Genomic DNA, 18,909 nt, shown 5'->3' on the forward strand with positions numbered 1-18,909 from the left:
TGTTTTATCCTTTTGGTTTAAATATAGACAAAAATCCTCAGTAGTATTAGCAATTTGTCACTAACAAGATATCACAGCTATTTTTATGCCCAGTTAAAATCGCCAAAATCTCAAAATAGCATTTTGCTCATTACTTCTTGGAAATGTCAGCAGTTACTGTACCTCCTCCCAGATCTTGCTACCAAAAGTATTAAGAAGCAGCTTACACATTATAGCATAATTTTAAACATTTTGCTAATGATTTGAAGTGGTTTTCTTTTAAATATGTATTTCTTTTGAGCAAAAATCTGAGGAGGAGTAAGTACACTCCTTCAGATTGCCAAAAGGGTCTTGTTGTGTTGTTATGGGACAAGTCAGAACCAGCTCATAACTGACCCTCCAGTGGGTTTTCACAGGCTATAAATCACATAAAAGAATGCTTGTCTTTCTCCTGTGGAGAATCCAGCTGATGGATTTTAACCACCTGCTTTCGGGTTGGCAGGACAACTCTTTACCCACTAGACCATCAGAGTTCCCTCTAAAAGGATCTATTATTGTTGTGTACTGTTGAGTCAGAAATGACTCCTAGCTGACCCTCCAGTAAGTTTCCAAAGGCAGTAAATGGCATGAGAGGAGGTTGCTCATCTGTCTGCTGCAAAGCAGCTGGTGGATTCTAACCAGGTACCTTTGTGTTGGCAGACAATTCTTTACCACTAAGCTCCAGTGGCTAGTGGTAAGGAGTTGTGCTGCCATCCCCAAGGCACAGAGTTCAAATCTACCAACTGCTCTGCAGGAGCAATTAAACTGCCTCTGAAAACCATGGGAGGGCCAGCTATGGGTCGGTTCCAACTTGACTGTAAACAATAGCTACCAGAGCTCTCTCTAAAAGGATCTAGGGTGCACACACACACACAATTAGGAACTCCTGGCCTAATCTGCCTCCTTAACCAGTAAGGAAGAGACAGAGCTGGGCCTCCTTCAGAAGTCTCCCAGTAGATGTGGTTCAGTGTTGCCAGCTGCAGTACAGTCCCACGGCAATGACACGTGTCACAGACTAGAACTGCCTACCTACTACCACCCAGGTGACTCTAAATTCTGCTGAACCCCTACCAGGTTTTGAAGATTTCATCTTTTTAATAGGAGAATGTCTATCATTCTCCCACAATTAGATGGTGGATTTGAACCACTGACCTTTCAGTTAGTGGCCCAACACCTAAGGCACTTCACCTATAATCTTTACAGAAAGTCTTTTCTTCCTTCCACCTCCCCCCCTCCCATGGAGCCACTGGGTGGGTCTGAATCACCAGCCTTTCAGTTATTGATGGATCACAAATCACCTGAGTCACCCAGGCTCCTGGACATAGTGCATCTATTCATGTAGTTCCTGAGGTCCCACAGTTAAGTAGCAATAGAACAGAAGCAACGGGGAGTAGGAGGAAAAGAGAAAGAAGCAAAGGAAATGGCTTGATGGGGAAAGAGTGATCATTGCTCTGGCTCCCGGCTCCAGCATCGCAGCATCAGCTCATACAGGCTCAGTGGGCTTGATGTGGAAGCAAGAGACAGACTGTACCCAAACCCCAAGAAACCCAACTCATAGCTGTGGAAAACTCAACCTTTATTATTACCTGCCTAGAGCAGGGGATTAAAATTGCCTCAAGCTAGTTCATATATTAGTGTAAAAATCTGTGTCTCTCCCCCCAAAAAAATGTACAAATCCCTCTATAAGTGATTATAGAAAAACCAATGTGGCAGCTACAATAGAGATGTCCAAACCCAAGGGCCACAGGCCAAGGCTCCCTCTTTTCCCCTAATCCCAGTATTTATTCCACAGAAACGTACAGATTTAGAGACGTTCTAGCTACAAAATGGCAGGAGGGAAGTGAGGATGGTGGGGAGCATGGTTTAGCCCCAGGTCCAGTGTTTCAGGGCAAGGAGGAGGGAGAAGCCAAAGGTGAGGACAAGTCCAGGAGTGGGCACCAGGGAGCAGTTCTCCCCTTCTTGTCCTCCTGGCCCCTCGGATTCTCAGTCAGCAGTGTCCAGTGTGTGACGGGAAAGAGAGGCTGGGAAGGGGCCACAGCCATCTCTCCAGCAACCAGTGTTATCCAGTGGGGCCCAGGTGCCCCAGCAGGCCATGTCCAGTGTCTGCCTGGTTTTTGCCCCCACCTCCCCCACAAGGGATGGCTGGAAGAGGTCAGAGAGGATCCCATCCACAGGGCCAGCTGGGTGGGTGGCGGGGCTTCTAGGAGTGGAGATGGGACTAGGGGCAGGGATGGGGGCACAATGGCATGTCCGGGCAGAAAGGGTGTCACTCCCTGGGCAGACTCAGTCCACCTGTGTCACAGGATTCAGATGTGATGGGAGGCTGAGTGGGGCAGGAGTGTCCTTGTCTCTTCAAGCTCACCCTGAATCCTCCCCAAGGGCAGCGTGGCCTGATGCTGGGGTTCACACTGTGTTGAGCGCATCTTCTGTCAGGAACCGGTGCAGCTGGGAAAAGGGTGGTCGTTGCTCTGGCTCCCGGCTCCAGCATCGCAGCATCAGCTCATACAGGCTCAGTGGGCAGGCAGGGGGCCGAGACAGGTATACCTGCTTAGTGGCAGGGGGAGTGAGAGGCAGAAGACTGATGTTCTTTGATCCCCACGATGATAAGCTGTGCCCCTCCCTGGCTCCCAGGCCCACCTCCCCACCCCTCCCTTCTGACCTGCCGGCCTTGGTCCCTGAAGAACTCCCCTGCATTTTCGATGACTTGCTCATCAGTGAGTTGTCCAAAGGGCTGGGCCCTGCAGAGCATCAGCACCTCCCACAGGGTCACCCCGAAGGCCCACACGTCACTTGCTGTTGTGAACTTCCCCTGGTGCACGAATACGACAAGACAGACAGAGAAGGGATCAGGTCCTGGGGAACCTCTTTTTCCCACAAGAGCTCCAAGGTCACCCCTCCCCAGCCTAGTACCTCCTGTCTTCCTGGCCCACCTTTCCCAACAAGCCTGGCCCTCTCGCCTAAGGCCTTGTCTTCCTCATGCTCTGGTCTTCTCTCTTGGTGCCTGGGCCCACCTCTTCCATCTTTCATCCATCCTTCCACTCTGCTTCGCTCCCTTTTCTCTGATTCCTACTTTCTATCTCACACCCAAACTCTTCAATCTATGGCTTCCATTGTCATTATCTTTCTTATTCTCTGCACCCTTATGTCATCTTCCTACTCATTCCTGGTTTCCAGACCCTTTCCCCATCATTATACAGCTCCTTGCTTTATCCAATCCCTTCAGTCAAAAGGAACTGTACAGAGCATGGACCAAACCCCAAGTTACAGGTGAGGAAATTACAATGCAGAAAAGTGAGAGTCTCTGAAGGGGACCCCAGACTGTAAGGGGACAGCCAGTGCTCTGTCCAAAAAACCAAGGTGCCTGTGCAGCCCAACCCCTCCTTCTGGCACGCACCATGAGGATGCACTCCCAGGCCATCCACCGGATGGGCAGCACTGCCCGGCCCTGTACCCGGTAATAGTCCCCAGCGTAGAGGTTGCGACTCATGCCAAAGTCAGCTATTTTAATGGTGAAATTTTCTCCAACCAGACAGTTCCTCGTGGCCAGGTCACGATGCACAAAGTTGAGTGTGGCCAGATAGCGCATGCCTGAGGCGATCTGGGCTGCCACGTGCAGCAGCATCGGGTAGCTGAGGAAGAGGTGCCAACAGAGTCACTGTGAGGGCAGCTGTGGATACTCCTCACTTTGCAGATTCCCACCCAGGATAGAAAAGGGGGAGCCCACTCCCCAGACCAAGGGGCGGAGGCAGGACACTGCCCCTCCCCTCTGTGGAAGTCAGGTGGCAGGAGCCCTTATAAGCTCTCTTTGGCTTATCCAACCCCAGGGAGCTACTCATGTTTTACCATCCGGACTCAGAAGGAATGAGGGTTGGGGAGGGCAGAAGAGAAAATTCCTGGTTTCTTCACCTGACCGTGGCAGTTCCTGAATTGACATGGTCTTCTCTTCTACCTCATCTCAGGCCCCTCCTAGACCCTCCCGCCTCCCCTCTGCTCATATCCATCCTGCTCTCCAGGGTGGGGGGAAGGGCAGCAGGCAGATCTCCAGGGTTGGGGATCAAGGGAAGCCCAGCCTTGGGTATGGGGTTACCTGATGGTGGGCCCCTGAGCAGCCTCCCCGTCTCCTGGCGCCCCCTCTGCTGCCTTGTCCTCTAGCTGGTGGGCACTGAGGAACTGATTCAGGTCGCCATTCTCCATGTAGTCAGTTATCATACAGAGGGGGTCGTCCTGCACACACACGCCCAAGAGCCGGATGATGTTGGGGTCCTTTAGCCGTGACATGATCTTCACCTCCTTCAAGAAATCATTCCTGAAAAGCAGGAAGAGGTCAAGAGACAAGCCAAAAGGGTGACAGGCACCTCCCTCCTGCTTACCCTGCCACCCCGATACACATGCCTGATTCCCCCCCGGATACACATGCCTGATTCACCCGTGATGTGGTGGCCCGAGATCGCTCCCTCCTCACAGGGTCTCCTTCCCCAGTCTCTACCCCTCAGTCAGGTTCCTACATATTTCTCTCCAGATGTCCCTGCTCTTCATGGCCTCCCTTTCTTCCAGATACCAGTCTTGCCCCTCACCTGGCATTCTTGGTGGCATCTGGCCGTAGGATTTTGACAGCTACCAGCAAGGGATGTCCTTTGCGTACATGAAGGGGGAAATCAAGGCTGACCAGATCTTGAGGGCTTTCTACCTCACACAGGTGCACCTGGAGGAGGAAGGCCATTTGCTAAGCACTCATAGGGTTAACAGCATAAAAGTGACCACAGAGGCATGCGGGCATGGTGACGTGTCTCTAATCAGGTCAGACACTACACCTCCTGGGCAGGGACCCTCCTTACCTCCCCGAACTGTCCCTCGCCAAGCTTTTCCTTGAAGCGAAGCCTCGATCGAGGGAAATCCACTCTGGGGGGCCCATCCCCAACTGCCCCTGGGGGCAGTGCAGGCACAGCATAGGTGTTGCCGCCAGTGACACCTTGCAGAGTGACAATGTCAGCCTCAGCATAATGGGGAACACTGTTCTGGGGAGGAGGGGGTAGAAGTGGGGCACCCGGCTTCTCTGGCTCCATATAGTCCCCATTGAAGGCTGATGGATTAAAGGAAAGAAGAGAAGAGAGGTGTCAGGAATAGTGCAGCTCCCTGAAAGCCCCAGTTCTCCATGCCCCAGCCTCACAGAAGCCCCATAATTCCTAACTACTGAGAGACTGGGTCCATCCTGCATCTTCCCTGGTATATTCCACCCACAACTTTAAACCAGAGATAAGATGCTGGCATGAGATGAGAGTTAGCCATTCTCAAGGTGGTCAGGCAAAGAATGGCACTGAGTCTTACTCTCTTAGAGACTGTCCATAACCCAGCAGACATGAGGTAACAGGATTCCTGTAGCCACCATCAGAAGAATGGCTCCAGCCATCCAGGCACCCTCCCTTTATCCCTCAACACCTTTATCCCTCCCACCTTCAGTTACTGCCTCTACACTTAGTTCTTTTACTCCCTCTACCCTCGGGCTGAAGCCCGGCTTTTCCTACCATCACTGCCCAAACCCTCCCTGCCCCAGCACACCAAGCTCAAAGACAAGCAGAGACAGAGGCACACAGAGAACAGGAGAGGGGAAGAGCTCCTCACAGTTCCCACAATGAGGAGTCTACAGACAGAAGGAGGGGAAGCAAAGCTGTCCCCCTGTATCCTAGAAAGAGGAAAACAACAAGAAGGCGACACCAAGGAGAGGAGGAGCAGACAGAAAGGGTGGGGCGTGAGCCTTCACCTCTGGGACTGCAGAGAGAGGACACGCAGGGGGAGGGGGCTAACGCCCAGGGTGAGAGGCCCTCCTCCTCGCAGCTCTAGAGAGAGGGGAGAATAAAGGGGGGTTACAAGAGAGCCTGGAACCACCACAACCTCTTCTCCGGCTCTGGAGAGCTTAAGAGATGGGGTGGAAAAGAGGAGGTATGCAGAGCTGAGAATCAGTAAGCTTTCTATCACTTGGTTCATGGGAGAGGCCGCAAAAAGGAGCAAGAAGCAGCAGAGGAGAGCTAAGGGCAGAAGAGTTTCCTCCGTGGGAGCTCAGGAGAGCAGACGAGGCTCCAGTCAAGAAAGGAGGGAGTGCAAGGGGTGAGGACATTCCCTACCCCACAGGAGTCTGGGGAGCCTGGAGGAGCCCAGGGGCAGAGGGGCTTACCCTGGGTGTTGGTGGGTTTGGCCCAGGCGGGTGTGGGGGGGCCAGGGCCTCGAGGGGGGCGGGCGTAAGTGGCCAGAAGGAGGCGGTAGGCCGGATTGGAGAGCAGCAACGCTGTCGGGAGAAGGAGGGGGGAGACACGGGGAAGGGATGAGACTCAAGGCTAGACAGACAAGGAAATCTAGAATAGGGCAAGACCGGGCTGATAGGGATAATGAGGACCTGGCGAGTGATGGGTATGGAAAATAGATGGAGGATGGCTAGATGAATGAAGCATGGGTGGATAATGGGTAGATAAATGTATGTATATATGGGTGAATGATGGATGGATGGCCAAATGAATGACAGATGGATAGAAGAATGGCAGAAAGATGAATAAATAATGGCTAGATATAAGATTGAATGGATCAATGTATGTACATATGGACAGACGGGTGAGGGATGGATTGGCAAATGGAAAATAAATGAAGAATGGATGGATGATGGATGAATATATAAAGGTATATATGGGTGGATGATGGCTAGATGAAATATAATAATATAAATATAAATAATAAATATAATAAAACAATAAATGAGTTACAGATATGTGGACTGAAAGATGAAGTGTCAGTTCCTCTTATATATTTATACATATAAGTGTGTGTGTGTGAGAGAGAGAGACACGAATGAATAGGTAGATGATGGATGAATGTATAAGTGTATATATATATACAGGTTTATGATGAATTGATGAATATATATATGTGAATGGATGGCGGATGAATGGTTAGATGGCTAAATGGATGATAGATGGATAGATGAATGGCAGATGGAAAGATGAATGAATGAGGACTGGATAAATGATTGTGTGGATGATGGATGGACAGATATACATATGTACGAACAGATGGATGAAGAATGGACGGAATGAATATACTGAGTCTAGGAGAAAGGGGAGAGGACCAGGAGACATACTGAGGGTACACTAGGAATGACAGAGAGAAAAGTATGGGACACAGAGACAAGATGAGACTACCAAGGACTATGGATAAGACCTGAGAAATTCTCAAGGGAAATTATATGGCAGGGACGTGGCAGATGACCAGGGGCAAAGAAGTAGGAAAATTAGTTACAACTAGGGAGGACAGGAAAAGAAATAAATGGGAAAGAAGAAAAGACAGGAATACAATAAAACAGGCAGACAGAGAGGGCAGAGGCAGGACTGGAACAAGGCAGGTCTTACCAGAGCCATTGGGGGCACTGGGAGCAGAGTGGGGTGGGTTCCCACGAGGCCGAGGCTCCTGGTAAGGGGGTGGCTCTCGAGGGCCTGGGCGGTTGTTAATGAGGATAGTGTCCCCAGGGACTGAAAGATGAACCGTCAGTTCCTCTTCTAATACCCGACGCTCGGCCTTGTTATGGAGAATGGGAAATGTTAATGGAAGCTACTGACACCCACTTTTCCTGGCACTATGTTCAGTGTTCTACCCATATGAGCTCCATTCTGCAGACAAGGAAACTGAGGCTCAAAAGCATTTAAGTATCATATCTGAGGTCATGAAATGGCACTCCAAACCAAATATGGTCTGTCTATAATTATCTGCTTTAACATATATCATTACCACTGAACTGTGACTTAGAAGATGTGGGCTTGGAGTGTGCCACACTCCGTCTACCCCTTTCCCTCCACGCTGCCCTTCTTCACCCTTCTTCTGCCCCAAGAAGCTGATCGGTATGGACTGAATCTAAAAGATTTCTGGTTGGGTTTGGCCAAAGAGGAGCCCCACCAGAAATCTGAAGGGAAGGTGGAAAAGGAAGTTCCTGCTGCGCCCTTGAGGGTGGGCCCCAGCTACGTCCTCCATCAAACCCATAGGTGCTCCCTCCCTGGTTCTCGCAGCGGCCCCTCCCCTCACCCTGGCCGACCCAGGGATGGTCACACACTGCAGTGTCTAGTTTTGGATACACTATTTTCCTTGTGATTTCTATGTACCCTGCCCACTCCTTTGTACATGGTCACTTTACTACACTTTCTTCTAATGATCCTAACTTGACTATGCCCTGTGTTCTGTGCTGCACCTAATTAACAGAGGTGTCCAGGCACATGTTGCCCTCAGCCTCCACACCCACATCCTGCCCTCATGAGGCTGCCCACACCCCCAGCCCCTGGCCAGCTCCCACCTTGCTGAGAAGACGGCGCCAGTGCAGCCTCCAGAGCATGAGTGCGATGATGAGCAGCAGTAGTAGGATGATGGCCACCAGGCACCCGATAAGGATGGCGGTTGGGCTCCCCTCAGCCTTGGCCACAGGCTGCTGGCCCCTGGGCTCCAGCTCTGGTGGATGCAGAAGAGTCAGGACCAGAGGAGACTTCCAACCCAACCCAAGAGGGGGAGGCCCAGGGAGAAAAAGTGGAATGGGGTCCATGGGCCTAGATAATGGCTGTTCAGACAAAGCCCAGAAGCTGCTCACCCAGGCTGCTGAAGTTGGTGGGAGGTGGGCCCGGAGGCCACCATGGAGCGGGTGGAAAGGTGCCCCCCAGACCTGCAGAGGAGTCGTTCACGACATCTGGGGTAAAGTAAGCAAGGAAAACGAGGAAGTGAGATAAAGAACTGCAATAAGTGGGGCATGCTGGGGTGAGACCTCAGGCACTGAGCTGGTGGTACAGCAAAGAGACTGGGTGAGATTCACATTATATAACTGACCATATTCTGTTACTGGAAAGGGTGCCTGTCCATTAGAACTGGTGGTGGGAGCAAAACCCCAGAGGTCTCTTGCTGCTGCACAAATTATAATCCCTTAAGTGCTGGATTACAGAGAGGCAGAGTACTCCAGGGGGCCCCTCAGTGACAGTCTTGGGTATCAGGAAGCTCAGTAAAGGGGTAATTTCCCCATCAAGCACACAAATATTTTAGTATTTCAACAATGCTGTCAAACTGACCATGACTAAAGGGTTCATAAAGGCAAGAGAGAGAGATAGGGGACAAGGAAAGGAGGGGTACACATTATTTTGAGGATCTAAAGTAATTATGGGGAAGTCTGATAGGTAGAGATGACATTAGGCATCATGGGTATTTGGGGAACTTCAAGGTTCAGGGGAATCACATCAGGGGAACGAACCCACGGGGGTCAGGGTTAGGTGTAACCAGCCGCTTACCAGAAGTGAAGGCGATCTCACTGAAGAGGAGCCAAGGCCCAGAAAAGAGGAAACGGCATTGCAGAAAGCGACCTAGGCGGCCCCCCAGGGGCACTGTGACAACTCGGGCTCTGGGGTCCCCTAGGCTGCCCCCCAGTGCATGGCGCACCGGCTCCCCTTCCCAGGCCATGGCAGGGCCCCGCTTGAAGCGACACTCCACCCCACCGGGCAGGCGGGCTCCCAGTGTGTGCATGTTGTTGCAGTGGACCTGAGGGCAAGTAGAAGGGACACAAGTGTCAAGACCAAAGGCACCCAGTGGGCACCACCGTTGGTCTCAGAATCCACCTCTGAGAAACGAAGGCACTCACCTGCATGACATGAAAGGCCCTCAGCCTGTCAAACTCAAAATCCATTTCCACAAAGCCATGGGGTAAGCTGTGGTTGCTCCAGCCCACGTAGTCATAGCCTGGCCAGACTCGCAGCTCCAGGCTTTTCCTAAAGTCATCCAGCCCCACCACACCATCCGCCAGCTGGCCAAGACCTCCGTACTGCAGCCTGGCCGGACGGACCAAGGAAGAGGACTTCAGGTACTTCGCTCTCCATCACTCTTTCTCTTTCACACACATATACACATAGCTGTGATCTGGCCCAGCTCCTCACCTCCTACACCAAGGAACATTGGTATACCTTGCACATTGTGCCACCTCTAAGGGCTCCATTCATTCTATGATGTGGATATCTAGCATGGCAATTCCCAGCACAGAGAGGATACATTTTTCTCATTTGCACAAAGGTATCATGGGCTAGTGGTAGCCCTGCCTGCTACCTGCCACTTCTGCTTCTGCCTCTTGAGGCTCCACCTAGCCCATCCTTCTCCCCAGTCTGTCCTCATCATTGGCCACACCACCCAGACTCTCACTCTGACTCCCTCCCACTCAGTCCGCATCTTGCAGGGTCCGTCCACTCCTCTTACTTGTCCACAGTGTGTCCATCGTAGGTGGAATCATTGAGGTACACGGCCTCGGAGAGGTGCATGGTGTGCCCCACAGGGGCGGTATAAGACAGCAGTCCATCTGGGGCAGGGTGAGAGGATCCATCAGAGGATCAAGGCCTCCATCCCTGATCCTGTCTGTGTTAGGCTCAAGGGATGGCAGGCCCCTTCCTCACACTCCAAAAGCCTCTAACACAAAGCCATGCTGGCCAGTCACCTCTTCACTCAGAGAGACTGCTTCTCAACAGTAAAAAGTGGGTTCAGTGACAGTATGATGCTTCACCCCGGAGATCAAGAACATGTGGGCAGCCTTCCCCCCAGACGTGGTTGCAACGTGGACTACAAGAACATCTGCTATGTCATCACCCATGGTGACACCAAGGACCAGGAGTAGGAAAAGCCACCCTAGGCCTCCACTAGGTGCACACTCTGCAGCCAGCCACCCTGATTCCCAATAAAATCCAACTGGTCTTTGTGTCTTAAAAAAATAAAAAAAGAAAGAAAGAGGGTCCACTCTCCACTCCCCTGCCCCCAAAACAGGATTCTCAGGGGGCTGAAAGACTCACCGCTCCAAAGGCAGCCATAGAGCTCCACCCGGAGGCAGACACTCATGACCCTGTCTGCCCGGGGATAGAAGCGAACCAGTCGGGCCACCATAGGGGGACCAAGGTCCTTTAGCACCACTCCCCCAGGGTCCTCATTCCCTGAGATCACCTGCAGGCCAGGAAGTGGGGTAAGCATGTGGGAAGGTTTGAGGGGCAGGATCTAATTCCCTGCCCCAGCTCACAGCAGCCATGGACCGTGAAGGGAGGCACCAAACTGACAGGGCTGTGGGGCACACGCAGGCTCTGACATTCCTCTCAGCCCTAACAGTGTCCTCCCCGCTCCAGTGTCAGTTCTTTCCTCTCTGCTGGCCAAGGCCATCCATCAGCCTCGAATCTGCTCATCCCCATTGAGTAGCTCATTCTACCCAACCTTTCCCTTATGGCTCCTTGCTCACCCACCCCTTCACACCATTCCCTCTGTTCATTCAGCAAACGCTGGCCATGTCCCCCTCCATGCCCAGCATGTCCCCATGGCAAACATCAGGCCCAGTCCCTCCCTTCACAGGGCTCAGGGTCCAGTAAGGAGAAAAAGCTGTGAAGAACAAGAGACAGAGGAGGAGACAAGGACAACAAGTGAAAATGCCCCAGGCAGTCGGAATGAGCCTTGGCATGTTCTAGAAACAACAGGAACACCAGTGAGGCTGGGGAGGGGTAGGATAGGGCGGGAAAAGAGTGGTGGGCAAAGGCCAGCTCTCATTTAGCATTCTAGGAGAAGTTTATCTTTTGTTCTGCAGATGGAAAGTAAGTAGAGGAGACTGAGAAAGGGGCAACACTGTAGCTTCTAGGTGGTGATTTGACTTCAGAGGGACAAAGGCAGAGCAAAGAAGTTTGAAGGTAACTGTCACCCTTTAACCTGGGACTGTGGTCATGGAGGCGGAGAGAAGCAGTTGAGTTCTGGAACTATCATGGGAGTAGAACAGTCAGGCCTTAGGAGGTGAAAGCAGAAGAAGAGCTGGGGTTATGAGCTTTTGCAAAGGTGGGCAGATGGCATTATTATTTCCTGAGCTAAAGAATGCTCACAGCAAGGAGCAGGAGCGGGATGGGTGGAATCGGGCTCAGCTAGGATAGTGTGTGAGTAAATGGTGTTTGAGATCCAGATAGAGTCTTAGGGGAAGAGGTCCAGAAAGTGCTCAAGTCTGCAACACCAGAGGGTGCTCAGGGAGAAGCCCCTGGCTGGAATGGATGTAAATTGGAGAGTCCTTGCTGTTGAAAGGGTAGCTAGAGCCTTCTGGCCCTGGCTGGCAGCCTCACCTCCTGACCCCAGCGGTCCCTCCAGTCCATCCAGCGGTGGCCGTCCCGGGAGTAACGCAGCCTGTAGCTGGGGGAGAACTCCTTGCCCAGGCCACCCGCATGTCGTCCCTGGGTGCCCACTAGAGCCACCAGATGCAGCCGCCGCAAATCCACCTGCAAGTACTCCTCCTCCTTAGGGAACACCGGTGAAGCTGGGCACCATGCCCCGTCCCCGTCACTACTCTCCAGCCTGCAAGGGGGATGGCAGTCACAGGAACATCTGGCTGTCTTTTAGTATCCCTTCTCAAATATTCAAAGGCCCCAGACTGTAGGGATTTCATTAGCATAGCCCCCCCCACCCAAAGCAGAAGATTTTTTTTACTAAGGCAGAGGGGTTAGAATGGTAAGCGGAGGCCCCAAGAACTCCCTAAGGGGTTGCCTAGGTACCTGCTGTGCCGGGCAGCAGTGGAATCTGACCAGGAACTGGAGGCAGAGATATCACTGTCGGGAATGGTCCGGTCCTGCATGCCCAGGGCATAGCGGCACTTGGCTGGGTGGATATAGGCATATGGAGGGTCAAGGTCCCCAACTCTCTGTCTCCCAAGGCCCAAACTTCACAGACCCAAGATCCAAGCTCCTCACCAGGGTCAAAATGCCCTTTCATGTCAGCATCTCCTGTTGCCACCAAGAACAGCAGCAGCTGTAGAGATGAGAGGGCCCCAGGCCCCATAGCTCCTGATCCCTGGGGCCTAAGGAGGTGGGGGCAGCATCTCTGTAGGGGAGAAAATGAGTGGTGGAGTCAGTAAAGGGACAATCAGGGAGAGTGGGTCACAGTCAACAGAGACAGAATGGGCTGCTTTCGGGATGACAACAGCGATCATTTAACAGCTTCAGCTGTACTTTTAGAATGCTTCCAATGTGCCAGACACAAGGAAAGACCCTTAAATAGAATCCATAATTTAATCTTCCCAGGCACCTTGTAAGGTCGATACTATTACTTTCCACATTTAACACAGCAAGAAAACAGGACAGAGATCCATGAAATAACTCATCAAAAGCCTCACTCTCCCAATTAATAAAGAGCTCACCAAAAGCAAATGGCCCTAATAAACAAGGGCTTCAAACAATAGATCCTAAAAAAAAATAAAGTGTAACATAGTTGACTGAGTATGTGCCCATAATCATAATTAACTAAAGTTTCTTACAAAGTGGCAAGAAAAAAATGACCAAAGGAGTTTAATAGACAGGTTCATAGAAGAGCCAATGAGCCAACAACAACAAAAATATTAAGTACTCAAGTTCACTAGAGTTAAAATAAAAAAAATCAAACCCACTGTCATCAAGTCAGATACGACTCCACTGGGTTTCCTGAGGCCATAAATCTTAATGGGAGCAATGTTTCTCCTACAGAGAAGTTGATTTGAACCACTGACCACTAGGTTAGCAGCCTAACACGTAACACACTATGCCATCATGGCTCCGTCACTGTTTTTGCTATGTGCCATCATCCAGTCAGAACCAACTCAAAGCTGACTCACCAGTAAGTTTTCAGATAACAGTAAGTTGCACAGGAAAAGACTGCCCTTCTTTCTCTCACAGAGCAACTGGTGGATTCAAACTCTGTGCCTTTGGGTTGGCCACACACCTCCTTACCACTAAGCCACTACAGCTCCCCACATAATGGTGAACCCACATGTATCAGAGTTGCTGTTAGGGGCTCTCAAGTAGACTGGCTGAAAGGGACCCTATGAACAACAGATCTGAACTCTGCTCAGTTTTGCACCCTTCTCATAATCTCTGCTATTCTCAAACTTGTTGAAATCACTCTACTCCAGTGTCAATTCAATTTTTTGAGGGTCTTCCTCTCCTTCCAAATGCAAAAATACAGTCCAGAAGGTTTACAGTGGCTGATTGTTTGGAAGTAGATCAGAAGGCTTTTGGTCCAAGGTCTCTATGGATTATTTTCTTTTAGCAGCTTTGTGCATTAACCATTTATACCAAGTCTGGGTATCTGCTTCCAGAAAAATCAGCCACTAAAAATAGGTCACGGACAGCTATGAAATTACGATTTTACAATAAACTTGACTTGATAGGATTTCTTTGTGTAACGGCTGAATACAAAAAGCAACACAGAGACATATGAATAAAATGATCTTATCTTTTGTAAGCAAAGAATAAATAGATCTTTGTATTTATATATACATATAGATGTTTAGAGAGGGAAAAGACACATAATAGACTACTATTGTTGTCATGTGCCATCAAATCTGTCATATGAATGAATATTAATGGGGGCGGGAGAAAGAAAGGGGGAAAAAGGAAAAGATTAACTGGTGGTAATTGTTGTTACGTGCCAGTGACTCATAGTGACCCTATGTCTATGTACAACAGCTCTGAACCCTGCTCTATCCTGAGCCAACACTATCTCTGACACATCTACCCCCATTACTCCAGTCACCGAGTCAATCTATCTCATCAAGGGTCTTCCTCTCTTGTGCTGTTCCTCCCCTCTCCCAAGCATGATGTCCCTCTCCAAGAACTGATCCCTCCTTGCAACATGCCCGTTGTACTTTTTTTCCTAATATTCCATAATATAACATGTATGAATTTTTATAGAATTACGGAGCTCTGGTGGCATCGTGGTAAGAAACTGAGCTGCAGTCTCAAAGGCATGCAGTTCAAATCTACCAGCAGTTCTGTGAGAGAAGGATGGGCAATCTCCTCTGGGCTATTAACTTCCTCTGAAAACCCACTGGAGAACAGCACACAACAACAACATCATCTTGGAGAAAGAGGAGCAATCCCCTTCCACACGATTTACTGCCTCTAAAAATCCCACTGGAGGGTAAGCTGTGAGTGTCCTCATACCCCAGCAATGAATTTGAATTTTACATGGTACGTAAAAGAATCTAAAGCCTTTAGATCTTGTTAAATTAAAGATGTCCCAAGGAAGGTTGAGCTACTGCTTGTAGAAAGTATTACATCATTAAGAAGCCTGGACCAGATGAGCCTGCTTCCCTACTCCACCTATAAGCTCAGGGTCCTAAGAGAAATGTGGGACGTGGTGTCCTTCCGCATCACTGTCCTTTGGCCTCCCTAGGCCCAGTGTGGTCCCTAGACTAGCAGTCCCAGCCTCTCAGTACTGGAAGAGCTTGAGAAATGCAGACTCTCAGGATCAAATTACACCTGTGAAATCAGAATCTGCATTTTAACCCAATCTCCAATAATATGGGCCCATTAAAGTGCAAGAATCCCTTCTCCATTCCTTATAAGGGTGCAGGCAATTTGCTCTACCCAAGACCATCCCAACTGTCATCTCTTCATGAACTCAGGTATCTCTTCTGCCTATTCTTAGCAAACAGGGAGATCGGTGGCTTAGTGGTAAAGAATTGCACTTCCAACTCAAAGGCATGTGGTTCAAATCCACCAGCTGCTCTATGGGTGAAAAATGGGCAATCTCTTCCTGCATGATTTACTGTCGGTGAAAACCCACTCTGAGTCAGCTCCAACTCGACAGTACACAACAACATTCCCAGCAAACATTCTGCTGGCCTGTCCCTGTCCCCGAGGCTGGACTGAGTTCTGCGGGCCCTGGATCCTCAGGAACGCCCAGCGCCACCTCCCACATCCCAATTCCTGCCTGCCATCAGGTCTAGCCCCAGTTTCCCCTGCTGTTCCTGCCCAGACTCCTTTCCCTCAGTGTCCATGTTCTGAAGGTGACTGCTCTGAAGGAAGAACCGGGGCTGAGGAAAACATTAAGTTGCCTTGGAGATGAGGGCGGGTCTAACTAAAGACAGGGGAAGCCAGGTCACCCCAGGAGGTAGGAGGAGTGGGGGGATACTCCCCCATCCCTTTGTCCTTCTCCAGCTGCTCCCAGAATGCTCTAGGGCAGGAATGTAAGAGGCAGCTGAGACCCCACAGCTCTGAAGCAGCAGCTGAAGGGAATGACTCGGTTCCGGGGAGCACCTGATAATCAAAGGAGGGCTAGAGCCAGAAGGCATCATTCCTGGTCCCTTGGGGGGGTTGTCCCTGGTGCAGGACAGGAGGCTGCCGGTGTTCCAGGCGGCTGGCCCGGAATTCCTGGGTGCCACTTTCAACCCCCACTTCTTTCAGGAACAGCAGGGCCCTTGTTCCCCTGAGTAACCTTCATGCCTACCCCAGATGACTCATCGGAGCCAGACAGAGCTGAGAAGTGCCTGGGGCAGAGATACAAAGACAGGCAAAGGCTAGGAAGCAGGGGGAGACAGATTGAGAAACACAAAGACAGTGGTAAATAGAGCAGGCTCAGAAACACTGGGTACAGAACTAAGCCAGAAATTCTGAGAAATCTCACCAACCTGTTTTCAAACACCCCACATCTCTCTACAGTCAGACACACTGAGAGTCTTGACCCCATAGTCAGAGGCATAGGTCAGGCCTAGAGTCAGTCAGGCTCCAGCCCCACCCTGTCCCATTACAACCAATTACAAGCCAAGGGCTGGGACACCCTGCCACAGACCCCTTTACTACCCTAACCCCACCCCCGGACAACAACACTCACATAATTCTGTATATACACACACATGGCCAGACACACGCACTCACAGAGCCGGCTGTAAACACTGGGGCTAAATGCAGCGCCAGGGAGGCCAGGGCCCCGTGCACACACACAAACTCTTCAGTGTCTCAGACTTTCAGAAACAGATACTTCCATGTGACAGTCACATAAATCAAATAAATACACAAGTAAACGTCCAGACAGGGCAAACACAGAGGCACTTGAGTGTGCACCTATAGTACACACACCAGCTCCATCCACGCCTTGCACACCTGCCAGTCCAGTGCCAGCATCTGCAGACACCTGTATACACGAAATGACAGATACCACATGCTCCTCCAACTTGAAAATGAGAAGAGATCAAGAACCAGATGGCATCGTGCCTGATTCTTGGGCTAGGCAACCTGGCTACCCACTCTGGCCTTTAGATACTGATCCTGAGAACCAAGTTAGCTACCTAATACACACAGGTGACCACGCCAGAGGGAATGAGGGGGTTGGGAACAGGTGGATTCAAGGATAGGAAACATGGTATAGGAAAAAAAGAGCAGTTTTTCAGTATCCCCAGATCTGTTTTCTATTCTCTACACTTTACCACTCGGTTCTGAACATACCTATATCACTTCGGTAAGAGTGAAGCTGAAGCAAGATTCTTGCTAGGCTGGAGGTGACTGAGGAATGTCCACCCAACAAGGATACTGTGAAGGGAAGACTTGGGGAACGCTAAGGGTGATGCCATCTCATGGCAGAACCAAGTGGCCAACAGCGAGTGCCAGCAGCCAGCCCTCACTGAGGTCAGGGTCCTCACAATCCGGATGTTAGCCTCTCTCCCCTGAGCCACGGCCAGGCTGTCCAACCGGCTGGCTGGGTGGAGGCTTAGCGGTTGGTGGATGGCTCCAGGGACTGGCCAGGTGGGAGGGCAGGCTCACTTCTCCGGGATGTGGAAGAGGATGATTCTGGGCGGCTACATACGGACACCTGTCCCTCTGGAATGCTATTCCTTATTTAAGGCGTCCCTCCTCAAAGCTGGAATACCCTCTTTCTCGCAGGTGAGGCTCCCCTCATTTCAGTCTGAGCACTGGGCAGGCAAGGAGACAGATTTATAAGAACTGGACACAGGGCACAATCCCGAATGTCCTGCGTCCCCGACCTGCCTCACTCTTTGGACGCGCCTCTCTCCCTGGGGCCCAGGCCTCCACCTTCGGTCACTCGGCAGCCCTCTCCCTGCAGGGGTCCCAGGCCGGCGTCCCTACCTCTCACAGCTCTACCCGGCCGACCCAGGCGTCCGATCCGAGAGTGGGGCCTCCCCGGCGGACGGCGGGGCCGAGGGGAGGGGGCGGCGGAGGAGCCAAGAGCTGCAAGCGGGAGGCGCCGGCGGGGCTCGGGTGTCGGGAGGCGGCTCCCGCGAGCAGCTGTCGGGGGCCTGTTCCGGGGAGAGGAGCCAGGGCTGCGGCGGCTCGAGCCCAGGCACCGCCTCCCCGCCTTGGCCCCCCCTCGCTCTCGCCCCTCCCGGCTCCGGCTCCCTCCCTCCTCCGAGCCAAGCACCCAGGCTGCGCGCCTCCGGGCCGCTCCGGGGAGCCAGAGCCGCCGCTCCCACGCCCGGCGCCGCCCTCCCGCTCTCGCTGCGCTCTAGACCGCCACGCCCACCCTGCACACCCCCACGCCCGGCCTCCCCCAGGTAACCACATGGAAGCCCCTCCCTGGGCTGCCCCCCATCGCCACCCCCTCCAGGCGCGTCTGCCCCGTGCCCAACCCCCTCAACCAACCCCCCGCACTAATCTAAACCACCAAAGCTGAGGTCCCAGAAGGCAGGTTGCAGCTTCGGCAGGGCCTGCTGCTCCAGCAACTCAGGGAGGGTTGGGTGGGAAAGGATCGTGCAGGGGATCAGCCCGCGGCACAGGGAAGGGGCAGGTTCCCACAGGCCTAGTGCTCAGCCCAGTAACTGGAGCTGAGGTGAGGAAGGAGTACCAGGCCCACCTGTCCAGCCAGGCCTCCTAGACTGCTCTTTCCAACACAGCCGCTGCTTCTCTCTGGAACCCTCGGGCCCTCAACCTGAGACTTCCCCAGAGCCTGATCAAGGCCCGCTCTCTTCTAAGCCTTAATTCTCTCTATTCTCACCTTCCATTTCTGTTCCCTAACTCCACCCAGCACCCCCAAGTCTTAGCAGGGACTCTGAGGCCCAGACTCCTGGGCCACAGGGACAGCCTCCTTCACATCCAGCTTGACGGTCTGCTCACTGGCAGGGGTAAGGTC

At 51.9% G+C, this 18,909-nt stretch overlaps 1 protein-coding gene across 4 annotated transcripts; it reads right to left on the reverse strand.

Moving 5' to 3' along the window:
* Nucleotides 1-1,577: 1,577 nt before the first annotated feature.
* On the reverse strand, nucleotides 1,578-18,612 carry DDR1 (discoidin domain receptor tyrosine kinase 1). Of its 4 annotated transcripts, XM_006896213.1 has the most exons (19): nucleotides 18,600-18,612; nucleotides 16,704-16,720; nucleotides 12,762-12,891; nucleotides 12,567-12,669; nucleotides 12,141-12,369; nucleotides 10,851-10,998; nucleotides 10,267-10,366; nucleotides 9,662-9,848; nucleotides 9,315-9,561; nucleotides 8,630-8,725; nucleotides 8,342-8,493; nucleotides 7,410-7,575; nucleotides 6,188-6,298; nucleotides 4,854-5,098; nucleotides 4,593-4,720; nucleotides 4,106-4,324; nucleotides 3,413-3,647; nucleotides 2,678-2,827; nucleotides 2,422-2,562 (listed from the first exon to the last, which is right to left on the reverse strand). In XM_006896213.1, coding segments are annotated over exons 1-19 (2,805 nt in total). In that variant the 5' UTR covers nucleotides 18,601-18,612. The 4 variants fall into 4 exon arrangements, with proteins under 4 accessions (XP_006896273.1, XP_006896275.1, XP_006896272.1 ...); XM_006896211.1 differs by lacking the exons at nucleotides 6,188-6,298; nucleotides 16,704-16,720; nucleotides 18,600-18,612 and adding an exon at nucleotides 17,910-17,970 and having other exon boundaries at nucleotides 1,578-2,562; XM_006896210.1 differs by lacking the exons at nucleotides 16,704-16,720; nucleotides 18,600-18,612 and having other exon boundaries at nucleotides 4,106-4,339; nucleotides 12,762-12,849.
* Nucleotides 18,613-18,909: the final 297 nt, after the last annotated feature.

The sequence above is a fragment of the Elephantulus edwardii genome, unplaced genomic scaffold (genome assembly GCF_000299155.1).
Source record: "Elephantulus edwardii isolate Elephantulus edwardi_28Jun2011 unplaced genomic scaffold, EleEdw1.0 scaffold00184, whole genome shotgun sequence".
Lineage (NCBI taxonomy): Eukaryota > Metazoa > Chordata > Mammalia > Macroscelidea > Macroscelididae > Elephantulus > Elephantulus edwardii.

Excerpts from the sequence above, each read along its gene's own strand:
- DDR1 (XM_006896213.1), bottom strand. Across the intron at positions 10,367-10,850 it reads CTATGGCTGCCTTTGGAGCG|ATGGACTGCTGTCTTATACC; the intron begins GTGAGTCTTTCA and ends ACCCTGCCCCAG. Across the intron at positions 4,325-4,592 it reads GATGCCACCAAGAATGCCAG|GAATGATTTCTTGAAGGAGG; the intron begins GTGAGGGGCAAG and ends CCTGCTTTTCAG.